Raw genomic sequence first — 17,832 nt, 5'->3', positions numbered from 1 at the left:
TCCGCCAAAGAATAAACACGTAAACAAAGTAAAGGACTATCTTAAATATTCATGTTTTCTGGAGTTTGTTTTATTTGAGTTACAAAATATGAAGTGCCATCAGCAGACTCCACAGGAGAGTTTGCCAACCTTCTTGTGTTACAAGTATTTACACCCAAAAATTAAGGATTCATCCATCTAAATTTCCACGCTCTGTTATGTCCCACAGTTCAAGTCTCCGTCCAAGTTCCGCTGAAGTTTAAATATTTAAAATATTTACAAAGTCCTGTATTCAAAAACTCCCAAATCATACTGTAGCTTGTTCAATGCAAAGGCAGGCGCCAGAGGTGCTTCAGTAGTGTGAGAAAATGAGCAGAGCTGGTGGAATTAAAGGAGATGTTAATCAACCGTGGTCCTCTACAGGGTCTCCAAAGTTTTACAAGTGAAGTCTGTACATAATCATTTAAAATTACAAGTTGAAATGTCTTTTCATCCATGGCGGTACAACAGCTTCTATGATCTTCTCATGTGAAGAAATAAATGTAACAACCAATAAAAAGACAGAAAAGGAAACAGGCCACCCAGGTAGTCACCAAACAACCTGGTTATTTTTTTTTTTTTTTTTCTTTCTTCAGAGCATTTCCGAATCCTAAAATAAAACTCCAATAAATAGCAATACAGCAGAGAAATGGTCAAGTAAGACTCTTTCTGGTTTGATCCATCCCTGAGTTCTTTTGAGAAGGACAAATACACCAGACCGGAGTGACAAAAAAAAAAAAAGACTTAGGGTGGGGGAAAAAAATATATAAAAAAAAAATATATGTTGGTTGGGTTTATCCTACACGTTCCCAGTGTGTCCTTGAAAAAACAAATTCTCATATTCCTCTGCCTTCCTGAGGCTCATCAGCGAGAACATCCGTCGATGGGGCGGTTCCCGGCAGTGAAGGTCAGACAGAGGTGATGACAATCATGAGGTGTGGTGAGATGCTGGAGATCCTGTTGAGAAGGTCGGGGGCGAGCTGCGATAAGTGGCTCTCCGAAAACTCACACGGTGGGAAAATCTGTAGCACGTAGGCAGGCTGGAAGGACAAAGGCCATCATCATCAGTGACACGTGTGAAGACAATGTACATCCATGGAAAATAGATCTCAGTTTTAAGGAAGTTTTCTCCTCAAAATCAACTTTAATTTCCTAAAATATAGACTAATATTGGATCCTCTTGTCTGACTGGGTTGCTGACAAAACTGTCAGCAGAAGCCACTAAAGATGCTTAACTGGCAACTCCACAAAGCACTTTCACATCCACACGGTGGAGATCACACATAAACTGTATGTTAATGTTCCTTAATGGAGCTTTTTCCCAAAGCTAATGTGTTTCAAACCAATGGTTCTGAGACTAAAAAGCTTCCACTTTCATACGATAAGTCATTTGTGACTATAAACAAGTCAAACATCAGTGCATTCTCAGTGGAAATGTGTTCAGCTCCACTAGAATACTGTTAAAACTAATTACTAAGACATTTTCACACACCAACACAAGTCTCACCTGATTTGAACCTGGATTGGGAATATTGATGATACCAGCAGCCAACTTTGTCTGCAAGTAGTTGATGAACGCTGCCTTAAGAGCTTGAGTTTGGTTTAGGACATCGTCTTGATCTCGTCCACATGGTAGAGCAAGGAGAAGGCAGAAGTCACTGTCACCCTGCAGAGAGGAAAAGGTTAATGTTGTAAACCAGCTGAATTAAAGTGAACATAAAATTAGTCTGTGGGTAAGACAGAGGACACATACCGTCATTCTTCTGGCTACACTCTCCAGCTGTGACGCCTCTAGTCTCATTCTCTGAACAATCCGAAGTAGTGCGCCTCCTTCTTGTAGCGGCAACGATCGATGAGCCAAAGCTTTGTTGCCACAAACAAAATGCAGCTGGACTGCAGCTGTGTCATTCTTCAGTGCCAGCAGGCCTTGCCACACAATAGGGTATTTCTGTTTAAATATGAGACGAAACAAAGACAGGTGCGTCAGACAAAGCTGGCTCTTGTTCAGACCAGCAACCCCCGCTTGTAATTTAAACGGCTGTGCTGAGTTTTGTCTTACCGTGAGCAACTGCACCATATTAACAGGCTGCGCCATCTTGCCATCTGGTTTTGTCTGGAGGTCGGTACCCTACAGTCACACATTCAAGAGAACAGTGCCGTTAGAACAGTTGTCTCAGCAGCAGTTGGTGCAATGTGAGAAAACCAGCATGCAATTGCATATATGCTCTACTGAAAGCTTAGCAGTTAGACAAGTAAATCATAACCTAACACAACAGCCCTGAGACAGTTCCTCACTTTGACAGTTTTGTTAAGTTTTAGTTTTTAGTAAAACAGATTTACTCTTGATTTAAAAGTATAACTATTCTGAAGTTTGCGGTAGAGTTTGATATTAGAAAACTCACCATAGTTGGTGTGATAGTCAACGGTGGCTGGTTAAGTCCAACAGGAGATGCCTCCGGTATTTGAGAATGTAGTCCTCTTGGGTTTGAGTACATCCCTGAGTACTCTGAGAACGAGCCACTAGGTCCTGGTGGCATTAGTTGAACTCTCTGGGGAGATGCCATTGCTGGGCCAGATTGTCTGATCCCCATCATTCCATCCTTAGAAAGAGGGGATTGTGGCCTCTTTGCCTCTAATGACTTTGTTATATCCTTTTCAGACACACCTTTAGTCAAAACATGTGCTCTTGGAGATAAGGACGGGGTAAGAGTCTCTTGAATGTGAGCAGAATGTGGATCTGTGGTAGAACGCTCCCCTTGCTGGTGCAACAGCACTCGCATATCTCTCTGTGCCATGTACGTTTCCAACTGAACACCCCGCAAAGACCCACGAGGATCTGACTGTAGAGTCTCCAGTTTTAGCTGTGTGGTAGATGGCCTTCCTGTCTGATGGAAGTGTCTGGATTCCTCCTGTTCCCCCTCATGACTCCTCAAAGAACCGGGGTTTACCTTAAGAACCTTTTCTCTGCCCACAGCCTGGGGTGAAGTAGGCCGAGGCTGCATGGGACCAGACCAGGGAGACGCAAGGGTCTCACTATGCATCCCATAGCTCATTACAGAGAGAGGTGGAGTATTGACCCTAACGTCTCCAAGGTGCCCCACTGGTATTGACTGAGTAACACAGTGAGGAGACATCCGCCCTAAGCCTCCAGGCACACTGTGAGGTGGCATGATAACGGACTGCTCTGGGTGATGTACACCAGTAATGAACTGCTGCATGGCAGGCAGGCCAGTGGACAACATCACTGGTATGCCCTTGGGTGATGAGGAGCCTATGGGTGAGGACACTTTAGTAAATGGAGAATGTGGATGGCCCGACTTGCGTGGGGAGCGTGGTTCTTGTTTTACCCCACCGAGATGCGAAGGCGCTCTGTCACCAGCTGCTGTAACATAACCCACATGGTTTCCAGGTGGAGACGGCAAATGAGGGCTTATTGCAGGACTTACAGCAGCGGTCCAAGTTGTTTTAGCTCCATCTGTGTTGTGAGGATCAACACTGTCCATTTTCTTTTGATGTTTTAATGGCATGTAGTCTTGATGGTAACCCATCACTTGCTGGTTACCCTGCGTGAGACGTTTCACTACACCTTGAGGTCCAGATTGGTAGGCAGAATCCATCTTCTCCAAACCAGTGCTTTCTAGTTTAACAGAAGACAAAGCTGACCCTGGTTTACCAGGATGCCCGTGATCGGTCTGCGATGAAGACCCCTTTTGAAGTCCTGATTGAGAATGACTATACATTTCCTGTTTAATCTGGGGCATGGACACCAACTGCTGAGATTCCATGTCACCTGCTGGTGCTTGTGGGATTTGACTTATCTTTGCAATTATCCGATGGGGTCCCTCTGATTTCTGGCCCGAATGGCTCAATACTACAACTCCTTCCGATGTATTCACTCTCAGACCAGGACAAGATCCAGTACCAAGTGCGGGGCTCTCAACAATAAAGTGTGCAGCACTTCCCCCCTCATCACCCACAGATGGCCCATGGTATGATCCAGTATCATCTTTGCTGGGTCTATAGCCCGATTTGGGCAGAGCCATGTCTACACAGGGATTTACAATGTTCATGTTCCCTTTGTCCTCAGGCTCAGGAGGGTTGCAAACACGACTGATAACAGAGGTTGCAGTAGATGCAATAACAGAGATTACAGACTTTGTCTCGGGAGATGTAAGTGAGGCTGGAGGTCGTACAATAGACGGGGCTGGATGAGATAGCACTTTGCTTTCAGGGAGTGGTGACTTATTTGGCACAACAGTGGTAAGCTGGCTATTACTTTCAGATGGGTTCTGATCTCGAAGGTTGGACAAATTACTAGGAAAAGAACTACTGCCTGGCAGTGAAGTAGTTTTGTGTTTCATTAGAATCTGTCTCAAGTCACTTGTGCCATGATCAGTCTCCATGTTTTCAGAGTCTGGGGGTAAAGGCTGGTTTTCCTTGGCTACTAACGGCATTACAGGAGATGAGGAAACCCCTGTCTCTTTAGATTGATGCCGCCAATCTGGTGGAGAATCAGGAATTCTACTTGCTTGAATGGGTCTGATATTTGGTCTGTTAGTAAGCAGAGAGGGAGAAGGGGAGATGCATTCAGGTGGCAACTGGTGAGGCTTTGGGCATATTGGACTTTTAGACTGTGGGTAAATAGATTTAAGATGTTGAATTTGTTCTCCAGAAGGTGAGTCCGAGTCTGCATTTACATCTACAGCCTTGACAGCTGGGAGTTCAGGCTCTGACTTCCAAGCAGTAGGAGTAATGACCGCAGCAGTTGCTGCTGCTGGTGGTGGGGAATTTGAAACAATCTTTACCTCAGGAGCTGCGGTATCCTCTAATGGGGTTGTCAGTTCCTCACTTAATGAATGTTCTTCCTTTATATCTTTTTTTACTTGCTTTTGGACTTTAGAACGTGTTTTTGGTCTTCCCTTTGGGCCCTTTTTGGACGTATTTGGGATGGTGGGTTCTTCCTGGACAGTGGATGGATTTGTTTCAGGTTCATCTTCCTTGGAGGGCTGAATTACGTGTTGAATCTCAGGTTCTGAACCTACATCTGCACTTAATGGAGGTGCTTGTGTTAAGGATACACTTGCCTCCTCAGCAGTTATCGAATCGATAGCAGCCATAAGTTCTGTCTCACTAGCAGGATTAGAAGGTTTTTCTTCCTCAGGGTCACTTTTTACTTCTGTATGTGAGGCAGGAGCGATAGGGGGTTCTGTTGGAAATGTTGGATCTGTAAGTTTGGCAATGTTCTCTACAGCCTGCTCCAATTCCATTTCTTGTGAAATTAAGCTTTGTGGCGTTTCAGTGGGTTCATTTTTTTCCAAAACAGCATTTTCCTTTGCTTCTTTGTTGAAGGCTGCTTTGTTAGCATTAGTGCTGTCTGAAACTTGATCAATTTGGTCACCTGGCCTGATTTTTTTTGATGATTCTTCTTGGCTCCCAATCTCTTCATCCCCTAAATGAAGAAGATCTTTTACCTCTGTGACATGAAGTCTGATTTTAAGGTTCTTGAGAACAGGAGACTTTGGAGACCTTGTCAGCTTGGTTTTTCCCCTAATAATCCTGTCTTTTTCTAAAGCAGGTCTCTCTTCCAAGACCATGGAATCCATCTCTTTCCCATTTGATTTACCCTCGCAAACCTTTTCCTGGCCACCATCTTTACCCGTGCCTTGTTTGTCTTTCTCCTCTTTCTTTTGTTCAGTTTGTAGGGACCGATCATCCTTAAACGTGCTTGATGAATCTCGCAAAGCCAAGGTATCTTTATCTGTAAAATCCATTTCCTGATCATCGTCGTCAGCTGCCTCTGTTTTGTCCCCTTTCCTTGTTGATCCAGATCCTAGGGTTGTGGACATCTGATTTGAGGAACCCTTTGTGGCATGAGGGGATGTTTTCCCTTTTGAAACTCTTGGAATTCTTTCACCACTTTCTGATTCATTTGAATCAGTGTCTTTGTCAATTTTAGATTTTTCTAGTTTAGCAGTTAAACTCTCATCACCTTGTCTGCGATTCTTGGGAGGGCGGCCCCGTTTAGTTGCAGGAGCTGGAGCAGGTGGATCAGGTTCAGTATTTTGTTGCGTTGCATCTTTGTCCGTAACTCGCTTTCGTGCAGAACGTGGTGACTCTGTAATTTCTTTTCCAGAACGAGCTGGTGCATCATCTTCTACTGGGGTGGCATAGACAGACCTAACATTCCTTCGTCTTGCTCTGCCTACTGATATGCTCTGCTCTGCATTATCAGGATCTGATCCATGAATGGGAGATTTGCCAGTGGACCGGGATTCAGCTCTTGGGGATGAGCCACGTTTCAGCTTCTCTTTGTCAATGCGCTCACTTTTGCGTGTAGCCTGTTTCTCAGTACCAGAGGCAGACATTACGGGAACTGGAGCAACTTGAGCAGGAGACTGTCTGGATTTTTTATTCCTCATTTGATTTGTTTTGTTCTCTTTCTGCGGTGAAACAGGCTCATCATTTGTGTCGCTGTCAATAGGAATCTGCATTTTACTGTCATGAAGTTTATTCTCTCCTTCAGGCTCTTCTCCTGCTTTACGAGTGGGAGAAGTCTCTTTCTTAACTACAGTCACCTGCTCAACAAAAAGTTGTACCGGACTACTGGCTTCAGGTACTCCGGGTTGCGTTGTCTCTGGATCCAGCTCTGGTTCTGAACTGCTTACAAATTCATCATTAGAACTGCGACGGCATGGTTGTTCTGTTACTGGAGGATTTACATTCTCTGTAACACTATCCAGCTTCCCTTCAGATGGAGAAATTTTACACCTATTCACCAAATAGCTGGGTTCAGACACTGCTATAGGTACAGGTTCAGAATCTGAAGTTGCCTCAGTTGGTGGGTGATGCATGGGTACAATAGGCTCATTTTGTTTTACTTCTTCTCTTATGAAGGCCACAGGGGGATATGGATCAGGGACTGGATTTAGCAAAACACATTTTTCTTCTGTTGGAGACAAGTCTTTGACCACAGTTTGGGGGACCAACTTAGGTGAGAGTCTGGGCTCTGGAATTAGTTCTTCAGCAGGACTGATGGGTTTGATTTCAGGCTCCATGTTAGTTTCTGCTGTTTCCGGTGACTGCAGAGATTGCTGCTCTTGAACAGGTGGTTTTTCCACTTTATTCTCATCCGTCAGATTGGGCTCTACTTTTGCCTCCTGCAGCTGCTGAGTTTTATTCTTCTGTTGCTGTAGTCTTGTGAGTTCCAAAAATCGACTATGAAAAAGGACAACGGGTCCCGAGTCAACATCACCGTCTTGCTGACTAGGCTGTTGGTTTTGCGTATGCTCAGGTGCTTCATATTTGCGTTCCAGGTGTTGAAGCCGCCTAGAATCCAGCTCAAAGACGGGGCTGTGAAGAAAGCGAGATGCAAACAGTTCCCTTCGTTCTTGTTCCTCAGGCTTTGGCTCCTCCTTCCTATCATCGAGTTTGTCTTCAGATCCACTTCGAATCTTTTTCTTTTTCATATACCAGGAAGGTGTAGGTCTTGGTGTTGATTCTACTTTTTCAGTATCTTTTCTGTTGCGTAGACTTGCAAAGTGAGAATCATAATCTAAAAATGACCAGTTGTCTTCTCTGGATGACGAAAGAGATTTTGCCCGCTCAAGCAAAGCCTTTGTATCAGGTGTGATGGTCTGGTCAAGTGCAAAGGAGTAGAATTTGTTCCTTTCAAGATGTGCTAGTTTTGGGTCTGTAAATCTGTCAACCCTTGGCCTTTCGGGAAAAGGCATCGATGTGGAAGGCACAGGAGAGTGGGGCTTGGTCTCCCGGTCCTCTTCAGAGTCGGATCGAACTTCCCCAGGCTCCAAGTCATGCCAAATACCATAGTCCAAACGCTTGCGATTGTGAATGTTTTTACTTAGATTTCTAGAAAAGTTCAGATCAGGTAACAAGTCCTGTTTAACTCTGCTCTCCCACCTCTTTCGCTGCTCTTCTTCCACACTAAGTAAGGGAGTGTTTGTCTTGCTTACTTGTGTGTTATGTGTCCTTTTGACTAATAGCTCCAGATCCGGGTGAATTTTGTCATCATTTCTACTCAACTCTTTCTGGGAAGCATCCACAAAGTCCTCATCTGTATGATGAGGGAAGTGCTGATGTCCTGGAGAGGATGCATTGTTCCATTCAGGATCTTCATTTCTTGGTCTAGAGCTCCTGTAGACACGCTCTCTCTTTGTCCCTGGGTCCGTGTCAAACTGATCTAGTTTCTTTGATTTATGAGATGGAAAATTATCTGTGACATCCTCAGGTGGTTTGCCAACTTCATGTACAAGGCTACGATGTTCCAAGTCCTCAGTTTCACTTCCTTGCGGACTGCCTGGTTTGTCAGGTTTGTCAGACTCGCGTTGTTGTTGCTGCTGGAGCAGACGTCTATTTTGCTCCATCTGCTTGCGGTAACTCTGAGAAAGGTCAATATCAACATGGTCTTCCTTATTCTTGGCACTTTTGTTAGTTTCAGCGTTTTGACCAAATTTGAAAGCAGCATGGTGTTCTTGTTCTCTTGTACTGCTCTGGTCTGTAATCCCCTCTTGTGAAAACCTTCTTGTTGAGGTGTGCCCTGGGTGTCGTTTTGAATCCAGTGGATCCAAAGATCCCTCAGATTTTTCTCTTTGTCCTCTAAGGTCCTCTTGCCCATCCTTTTGAGTGCCACTTTTATCAGTTTTGAGTCTTGAATCTCTCCGTTGTGAATCTTTGAGTTTGTCAGTATCCGATTCCTTCAGATATGTGGCACCTGCACTAAAGTCCGAAGACTGATTACCATCCTCGTCCTCATGCCTGCTTCTCTTTTGACGAACAGTCCTTCCACCAGAATCAGCAAAGCGTCTTTTTCTTGCAGCAAGGCGATCTGAATCTACGGATGATTCTTTCCCATCATTTCCAGCCTCTGACTTCAGGTGTTTCTTGAGTCGATTTCTCCCATCCAAGTCTGAATTATCACCTTTACTCGCTTCAGATCTTTCACTTTTCACAGAGTCCTGATGAGGAGTTGACAATGTATTTCCAGACAGAGCGTCAACGTCCCCCTTACATTTCTGTTTCTCAGCATCTTGGTCTGATCCCCTTCCTCTTCCAGACCCTCCATCAAAACCAGTCTCAAGCTCTGTTTCGGGTAACAGGTTAGCTGGGGATTGTCCCTTTGCTTTCCTTGATTTATTCTTCTCAGTTTTGTCTTTGTCACCTTTCTCTTTTCGTTTGGCCCGTTTGGTTTTCTCTGCTCCTGCAACACGATCTGGTTGACTGCTCTTCTCACTCTTTGAGGCATGTTCTAGCAGGGTCTTTTCAGATTTGTCAAAATGTGGTGGGGACACGGAGCTCACGCTACCACTTCTCTCAGAGGACTGGCTGTAAACCCGACGTTCAGGGTCTCTGGGAGCACGTTCGGATGGTGAAGGCGATACAGCGGGAGTAATTGGCCGCCTAGGATGGGACGGGCTCCACCTGCTACGATCAGCCTCAAAACGTTCTCGCTCTCTTTCTCGCTCCCTTTGAATATATGTGTATTTTCGGATGTCTTGCTCGAAGGGGTCTCTGTAGTCCCTATACTCTCTTGGGTCTTCATGGTAACGTGGGTCAAAATGATCCCCCTGATAATGTTCCAGTTCAGGAAAACGTTCTCTGCTGCGTGCAGCATAGTCTCTTCGAGCATCCTCTGGATAGAGACCAGGGGTCCGGATATTCTCATAGTAAGCCCTTTCTGCTGTAAATTCATGATATGGAGGTCTGCGCTCCTCTCTGTAGAGTAAGCAGAGAATAAGAAGAGAATAGTAATGAATTCGGTTAATCTTAATAATTCACATTTTCAGAAATTCACTACTTTCAGATTTCAAACTGCTAACATACTTTAACCCCTTACATCAGATCAGAAAATGCAAATAAATAAATGGAAACAAGTGTACACAATTAAGAATATTGGTTATTTACCTTCGTTCTGGAGGAATTTCATAAAAGTCTCTAATGTCTTGACCAGATGTCTGCATAGACCGATAGAATGCCATCTGACTCTCTTGGCTGGCAAAATCCACCTATCATAAATAAAAACATACCAATTAAATAAGCACAAAAGGCACACTTTATTAAGCATTACAATAATTGTAATTTCACATTTTCTACCTTTATTTTATTTCCACCAATCTTCCAGCCTTTAGTCTCCCTCACAGCTGCTTGAGCAAAATCTGTGTTGTTGTACAAGATGAGGGCCATTCCTTTCAATCTATCAAACACAACCTAAAAAGAAAAAAAGCCTCATTTATGGTTTTGAAAAACAGAACTAAGATCAAAATAAGTAATTCTTAAGGAAGAGAAAATAGAAAACCCTACCTTAACTACATGTCCGTAGCGGCAGAAATGGCGTGTGAGGTATTGCTCTGTAATATTCGTTGCCAAACCATCTAGCCAAACGCACGTTGTGGGCATACTCTTCCCAAAACCAAGCTTCAACAAGAAACAGTGAGAACAATGTGCGTATTATACACACGGAATATCGTACAAAAACTAGAACAAACCAGAAATAGACACCATTTCTGTATGGAAAAAAAACAAAAAAACAACTACCTTTAGTCTGTTGCTCCCCAGATACTCTCCATCCATCTTCTTTATGGCCTTGCAAACACTAGCAATATCAGAATACTGGACAAAGGCGTACTGGGGGACTCCATTTACTTTTTTTATGTCAATGTCCTTGAGGTGAAATGACAGAACAATTACAAAGTGTAAAACGTCCAACTCTTCTTGGACAAGTACTCAGTCAGATGGTAGCTTACCACAATTTCTCCAAAGCGTTGAAATATGTCAAGAAGTTGCTGATAACTTGTGGTCTTCTCAAGGTTCCCTATAAACAGTGTCCTTGTGGCCTTTGGATGGAACTCATCTATGCGTCCATCCAAGGGCCTGAACTCATTTTCACTTTCTGTTTCTAAGAGAAGGAAGAGGTTTAGCTTTTAGACGTGCTCCTCTACCACAAGGGAAATTACATTTGGGGAATTTATGCCTACGCTACTACAGTATTCGTCACAATATGTGATGTTGCAATTACTTACCAGGACCATTCCAGGCAGTGACTTCAATTAGCATGCCAAAGAACAGCTTCCCTTTGGAAACAGTAAGGGCTTTCTCCTGATCCTCTTGCTGTCTGAAGAACACCAAACCATAGCGATCCTCTGATGCTCCATGGATCTGTACTGAGGTCACTTTTCCATGTTTCTTGAATTCATGGAATAGTCCGTCTTTTAAACTTGTGTCTACAGAGGAAAAATGTCTTATTATTATTCCCCATGTACAGTACTGGAAAGTTTTCAAAAAAATAATCTTGAGATAAAGTCAACTGACTTCCCTTTAAAGCAAATGGACAATAGTGATATTTACACAGCTGATCTTCCTTTCACAGTCACCTTTAACATGTTTCTAGATTTCCAAATTCTTACTGAAACTAGACAGTTAACCGTAAGAGTCAAGTCTAACCTGTCAAGTAGAAATAATACTGATTATGTGTTGTAACAGTACAAGTATAAGGGAAAGCCATTGTGCAATCAATATTTTCAATAATGTTTCAAGATGTTACGCCTATTTAGGACTTGTAAAGCAGTAGGATCACACCCAAAATGAATGGCTACCAAGTACCAAATAACAGAAATGTGTGTCTATACAACAACCAACAGCTTTCGAGGTCACAATCACAATTTGACAATGCCAGGTGCATATGTGAACGCAAAATCCCCAGATGTTTCTTGTACATGATCACATCTGAACCAAAAATGTAGTTTTGATCGGATTCATGCATCAGCTACGTCATATACAGCGTGTATTAGTGTCCACTTTTTATACCAGTTAAAGAACAAATCAAATGTTCCTTTGGATCTGTATAAAAAAGATTTTTGTATTTGACAAATTAAGAAGCTAACCAACTTAAAAACTCACCTGTGGAGCGCACTGGTAGATTCTGAACTTTAATTCCAAAACTTCTACGTGGCTCTTCAGAGTCAAGCCCCATAGAGGACTGAGGAGGTGCATGTGTGGCTGACGACTGAACAGAACGTGCCCGAGATCCATCACTTGAGCTGCTGTTTGAATCACTGTCATTTACCAAAGAAAACACAATGATCACACATTTGCGTGTTTGTGGCAACCAAGTATGTACTAATCAGAAAAAAAAAACATTAAACATGAACTAAACAAATGTCACACCTGCCGCTGCCCGTGCTGCTGGTACTGCTGACAGAATCAGAGCTCGAAGATCTGCTGCGAGATCGAGACTTTGGGCCTCTCCCAGGAGACAAGGGGGCTCTTTTAGGGGAATGAGGAGTTTTGGGGGTTTGCCCCGAGGTCCGTTGAGGGGAAGGGTGCCTCGACTGTGAGGAATGAGATGATCTGCTCCGGCGGTGATGGTAGGTTCGATCAACACGCCGTCCTCTGTCATCTCTGTACAAGTCACGTCGTGTAGAATTAGTAAGAGTGAAGGGGTCTCTAATTCTAGAGTCAAAATGTGGCTCAGACGCCTCAAAGCTTCCCCCAATGGCACTGCTCCCTGGACCAGCAGCAGCAAACACAGCGCGATCACGGTAATAATCCGCATTGTAGTGACGCTGTCTGTCGAAAGTACCAGTGCGTTCATGGTGTCCATATGGGCTGTGATCATAAGCACGTTCACGGCTTTCTGAACTACTGTGAATTAAGAACAGAGTAGAAAAGGAAAAAAAAAAAGGGTTAACATTATAAACAAAAAAGTGCAAAAAACACATTTTTTGGAACTGAAATGTACTTTAAAAATGACTATTACAGGTAAAGACACTGACAAAAAGCCAGATAAGAGGGTTCAATTTGTGTAGCTTAATACTGATATAAAGAGCAGTGCCAGTATTTTCAATATCCAGAACTTGTACTTCTTCCCGTGGCAGAATCTACCTCCGTGTCTCTGGTAATGTCCCGATTTGCAGCCATCAGTTTCCCAACAAAAGTTTGTATGGTTTTAGGCATGTAGCCCTCATTAGAAAAAACACACACACACACACACACAAAAAATAAAAATAAAAAAATAAGCCGAACAGTTCGACTCGTCAATAAATAATCAGAAGCAGCCAATCAAATACTGGCACCGTCTGTACAAATTAACACACATTACATCAGTGGCGTCTCCCCAAAATGTAAACTAGAACAGTCTAAACTGTCAAGATTTTATTTTCGAAAACACTACTTTTTATACTGGGATGTTCATATTCTATTCGGAGCATTAACTATCTGCAAAAATAAAATAAAAAATAAATAAAACACTGAGCATTTCAGTCTCCTTGATGTCCTTGGGGAGTTGCTTTCAGAATAAGTTACTGAAGCAATAAAATACCAAGTATTCAAGTGGACTATTCTTCTAAATTTAAATGCGATGCAGGGTTAGATTAGTGTATTTAATTTATAAATATTAGTTTGAAAGAAGAGCCACTTTCTTCCATTTAGGTAGGGACACACCAATCCGACATCAAAGAACTACCTTCCAACAAAGGCAGACTCTGACATCGCCTTACGTCGCCCGTGTCCAGGCCAAAAACTTGCACTTGAACGAAGACTACAGCCAACTCGCAAGCTCGCACGTACGTTCTGCGTGAAAGGAAGGAACTCTTACAGGAATCTGGAAGAGCAACTATTAGCTGGGAGGCTAGAAAGAGCTATAAACCGTCCTACAGAGCTGTCCTCTCCTGAATCATGTCAGTCAATTGGTCTACATTTTATTCCTTCAACAGAATCGTGTTGTTGTGAAAATATTTGTATTTTAATTCCTTTCATGCACTGGTCCTCTAAGCAGAAGAGTAAATCAGAGCGATCTCTCTCTCAGACTCGTTCAATATGCTAATTTGGCTGAAAAAACAGCAATTGAGGTCCCACCATAAAAACGCTCACAAACAGATCCAAACTCTGGAAATGGCTATCTGTCGGATTGGTGTGTCACAACTCTTAGATATAAAAAGAAAAATTTTATTTAGGCATATTGTGAAATTGACACTTCCCCTCTCTTGCATCAAATTGACATTTTCCCTTAAAGTATGTGCAAAACTAACATGAGGCAAAAACACTAAGGTTAGAGACAGAAAATATGCAGAGGGCAGAGCAATACCAACCTTTTAGAAAAGAAGTTACCGAAACTAATCCAAATAAAATCTAGGTGGTCTGAATGTGAGAGCCCGAATTTAAAAAAAAAAAAAAAAAAAAAAACAAGGGGGGGAAAAAATCGATTGATCTAATTAGGCAAAAACGGTTCTCTTGAGTCACACTGCACGTTATCTTCAAATACTGAGCACCAAGCCGGTTGATTGTTGATGTGTAATCCACAGTTAGGCAACTTAATTCTCTTCGCTGGATGGAAAAAAAGGAAAAACAAAACAACCATAGAAATGGACCTCTTAATGGATTTTAGAATATGTAGGAGGAAAAAAATATAGGAACATAAAACCTCAAATAAATATGAATTAAAAAAAAAAAAAAAAAAGATGATGAACTTCGGGGGTATTCGACACAATCCAGGTTGGCTATTGAGTTACTTGGAGCCCGAGTTGAAAGTACATCCGATTGGATCAGCCTTGTAGCATGAGGAAGTAGTAGGTCCCAAAAGCGTGACTACATGTTGGAGGGGAAAAGCTCAAAAACGTATTCCGCTCGTTAACAAGTTATTTAACATCACACAAGCTAGTACGCTCTCATACACATCTCACAGCACGTAAAGTAAAATCCTCATGAGCTTGTGGGCATAATTCCACAATTCATGGATCCAATCAGGCGTTTACTGGAAGGCTTCATGTCTTATCAGGTTACGGAAGAATTTTTTATTTTTTTTTGTTTAATCTTGAACTTCCTCTATCATACTTGGGAGCGCTCTTCTACTCACTGAGGTCTCACACAGCTACATCCACACTTGAGTAATCCAAATGAATGGCAGCTACACCTATCCAAACTACGGTGCACATCAATACATCCAGCATGGAGTATGGTATAGCATACATCCAAGGGGGGTACATCCGAAATATGACTTCTTCGTGCGTCTTCTTAGCTATCGACCCCAAAAGAAGAATAGCTCCACAAACTTGGCTGGTTGCCTGTCTGTCTGGATCCTCTGTGTTCTTGTAAAGTCATCTTGGTATAGCCTCCACATTTGGGACAGAAGGTGTTAAGTCTCACCCTAAAACAACTGAGATTACCTGGGACGAATGCATACATTAATCTCTTTGGTGATGTGTGACGACTATAGAAGTTCTTCCATCCGCTTGGTCAAAACGTAAATCCAGAGCAGGCTGTATCCACAGATGGAAAAATGGCAAAAGTAGTCCAACCATCAGCTCTTGCCACGAGGACAAAAAAAATGACAACCAAGATGGGAGGTTCTTCAAGTAGTGATACACCTGTATAAACTCTCTTTGCAGAAAAAGGGCATCCTTCATAGTAGGGCTTTACTTCCAGCTTCGAGCGATTCCGAGTAAAAATCAAGGTTAGATCCCATGTTGATTAAAAAAATATCCAAAAGCTCCCCACGGTAGTTTCCCACAAAATGTAATGAATCCAAAACTCACCAGGATATTCCTCATAGATGTAATATCCAAACCAGATGTCAAACCATGAATTATAGTTACCTTACCAGATGATAATGTGTAGTTAATTTACTTAGATCCCATGGGCAAGGCGAGTCAATTATGATGAAAAGTGGAACGATCCCTAGAATACCTTTGTGTAACCCCCATGAGGCATCAATCCCTCATGAATAACCCCTCTATGTGTTTAGGTTTTACACCCTTCTGATACTTAAATTCCCCTGGATTTTAAGGGGACGCCGTGTCCACTTACCCATCTATTCTCCGTTCATAACGTCCCTCTCTGGTGTGAAGGGACACAGGCGGGCCAAACACTGTACCAACTGTTCCCCTTGAGAATCCCGTAACGTCTCGACTGCTCGAAGGGGAGCTGTCTTCAAGGCCTCGAACAGCACTAGGGACTGACCCAGGTTCATTGTAGTCAGTCCGGAGGTCTCTGTCTCCCATCTTGTTGACAGCATTGTGAGCCTTCTGTGCACTTTTGATATCCACAAAATCCACAAAGGCTGCAACACCCCCCTCTGACCCTCGCTTTCGCAGGACTTTAACACTCTCGACACGGCCATACCTAAGAAGGGATTACAAGGAAAACAAACAGGAAATTACACATACACCAACCAAGAACAGGGCATGTGCAACCGTTTCTCTGTATACCACAGTCTAGTAAATCAAGAGCAGAAAAAAAACGGCACACATACTAAAAGCAAAGAGTTATTAAATTAAAAACCATACTCAGTTGTCTTTTAACAATTCTTTTAAGTTAGATAACAGAAATAAAATGTTCAAAACAAGGAAGTGTGTGCTCTGTCTGCAACTGTGATACTGAACGATCACACTTGAGGTGCTGTTAGTACTGTGGGACCATTGAAGGTTTCTAAACAGAAAGTACTAAGGTTATTCAAACACCCCACAGGGACCAAACACATTTTAAGTGTCCGTGTTAAATGATCGGAGTGTTTGTTATGTCCGTAGCGGAGCCTGGTGATGAGTTACTCGATTGGCTTATAGGTAGAAATTTACAACGACATGTAGAGTTACATGGCAGTAAATGACTTCCATTAATCCTGGAAAGCATATAGGTTTACGCTACTAGCCAACTTTAACTCTACGTGATCACTGATGTGAGCGAAATCCGATTTGCAGTATACCTCCAAGTTGATAAATTACTCAATATCCAGGATCTTGGCTTACTTAAGCTACACTGATGGCAGCCGACGTCAAGCGGCTCAACAACTTGCTAACATTTATTTGGTCGTGTGCCCACTGAGCTTTTATCAGTCACCGATTTTGGTTTCACTACATTTGAATATTTCCCTGACACCACCGTCTCCACACGAATAGCATTTAGAGGCAGACGTTTCCAGTGGTTAAGTCGTGTACCGCCTTTAGACCTGCTCTTCGGCTAACGTTAGCTGGCTTTTGGCTCGTTCAGATCACGAAAACGTCGCGACTTCCCACAAAATGGTTGGTTGGGTGGTAGCTCGGTGGCTAGCAAACCAAGCTAACTGCCCCAGCGTTAGCAAAAGTTAGCGAAAGCTTATAAATCATTCACATTTACACTTTAGCTATTCCATTTCGCGTATTTCGATTCAACAAACACTGTCGTGGTATGAAATAGCAAATGTGGCACATAAGATTTACCCCGACTAATAAAACTTAAAAATGCTAACGTTAGCTCTGTTAGCACTGATAGCAGGCTACCGATCGTTACTAGCTGCACCCAGCGCGCGCTGCTTCGCAAACACTGGCTCTCTCTTGCGTAACCTACCGTTTAAAATGCTCCACAATTTTCTCCTCTCGAACATGTTCGGGTAAATTTCCCACCCAAAGGTGTCTGGTTTCCCGAACCATCTTGCGCTAACCTTTCCTCCTTCATACACATATGATCTCGCACGTTTTCTAATCCCTGCCGGTCGGAGGTCCGCCTGAACAAAATGAACGACGGTGGATTCCGTAAACGTTCTGGGCCTGATAGCCCGATGCCCGTTTAGCTTTAGCTGCTGCGTCCTCGATCCGTGCGCGCGAACGCGCCCCAGCCTCGGTCCCGGTGGTTTTGGGTGCGAGCCGCGCGGCCCCGAGATCGAAACATATGCACAATGGCGAGCACGCGATGTGTCGAGAGGATCAACAGCGCGTGAGTAAGACTTGTCTGCGGCGTTACAGTCAGGAAGCATAAACAGACTTTTATTTAAACTATTTATTTAAAATGTAACATAAAGCGTTGTTATAACGATAATGTGAAACTAATTATACA

General features: G+C 43.1%; 1 protein-coding gene across 3 annotated transcripts; it reads right to left on the bottom strand.

Annotated features, from left to right (window-relative positions):
* LOC311486719 (msx2-interacting protein) lies at window positions 1-17,743 on the bottom strand. 3 transcript variants are annotated; one of them, XM_084542681.1, is made up of 15 exons: window positions 17,347-17,743; window positions 15,832-16,146; window positions 12,196-12,669; window positions 11,929-12,083; window positions 11,052-11,252; window positions 10,776-10,927; window positions 10,567-10,692; window positions 10,333-10,446; window positions 10,126-10,239; window positions 9,937-10,037; window positions 2,421-9,747; window positions 2,078-2,146; window positions 1,772-1,966; window positions 1,526-1,684; window positions 1-1,058 (listed from the first exon to the last, which is right to left on the bottom strand). In XM_084542681.1, exons 1-15 carry the CDS (start codon window positions 17,427-17,429, stop codon window positions 927-929), a joined length of 9,717 nt encoding a protein of 3,238 aa, XP_084398807.1. In that variant the 5' UTR covers window positions 17,430-17,743; the 3' UTR covers window positions 1-926. The 3 variants fall into 3 exon arrangements, with proteins under 3 accessions (XP_084398807.1, XP_084398806.1, XP_084398808.1); XM_084542680.1 differs by having other exon boundaries at window positions 2-1,058; window positions 12,196-12,672; window positions 17,347-17,742; XM_084542682.1 differs by lacking the exon at window positions 17,347-17,743 and adding an exon at window positions 16,861-16,967 and having other exon boundaries at window positions 2-1,058; window positions 12,196-12,672.
* Window positions 17,744-17,832: the final 89 nt, after the last annotated feature.

The sequence above is a fragment of the Chelon labrosus genome (assembly GCF_963514085.1).
Source record: "Chelon labrosus genome assembly, chromosome: 4".
Classification (NCBI taxonomy): Eukaryota; Metazoa; Chordata; class Actinopteri; order Mugiliformes; family Mugilidae; genus Chelon; species Chelon labrosus.
Note: the sequence above shows the minus strand (reverse complement) of the source record. Positions and strands in the feature narration are given on the sequence as shown.

What these genes read in the sequence shown, in the direction of transcription:
- LOC311486719 (XM_084542680.1), bottom strand. Translation starts at nt 17,429, where the DNA reads ATGGTTCGGGAAACCAGACACCTTTGGGTGGGAAATTTACCCGAACAT. An exon ending in CACTGCCTGGAATGGTCCTG is followed by an intron (nt 10,928 to 11,051) that starts GTAAGTAATTGC and finishes TCCTTCTCTTAG; the next exon opens with AAACAGAAAGTGAAAATGAG. An exon ending in GCTACGGACATGTAGTTAAG is followed by an intron (nt 10,240 to 10,332) that starts GTAGGGTTTTCT and finishes TTTTCTTTTTAG; the next exon opens with GTTGTGTTTGATAGATTGAA.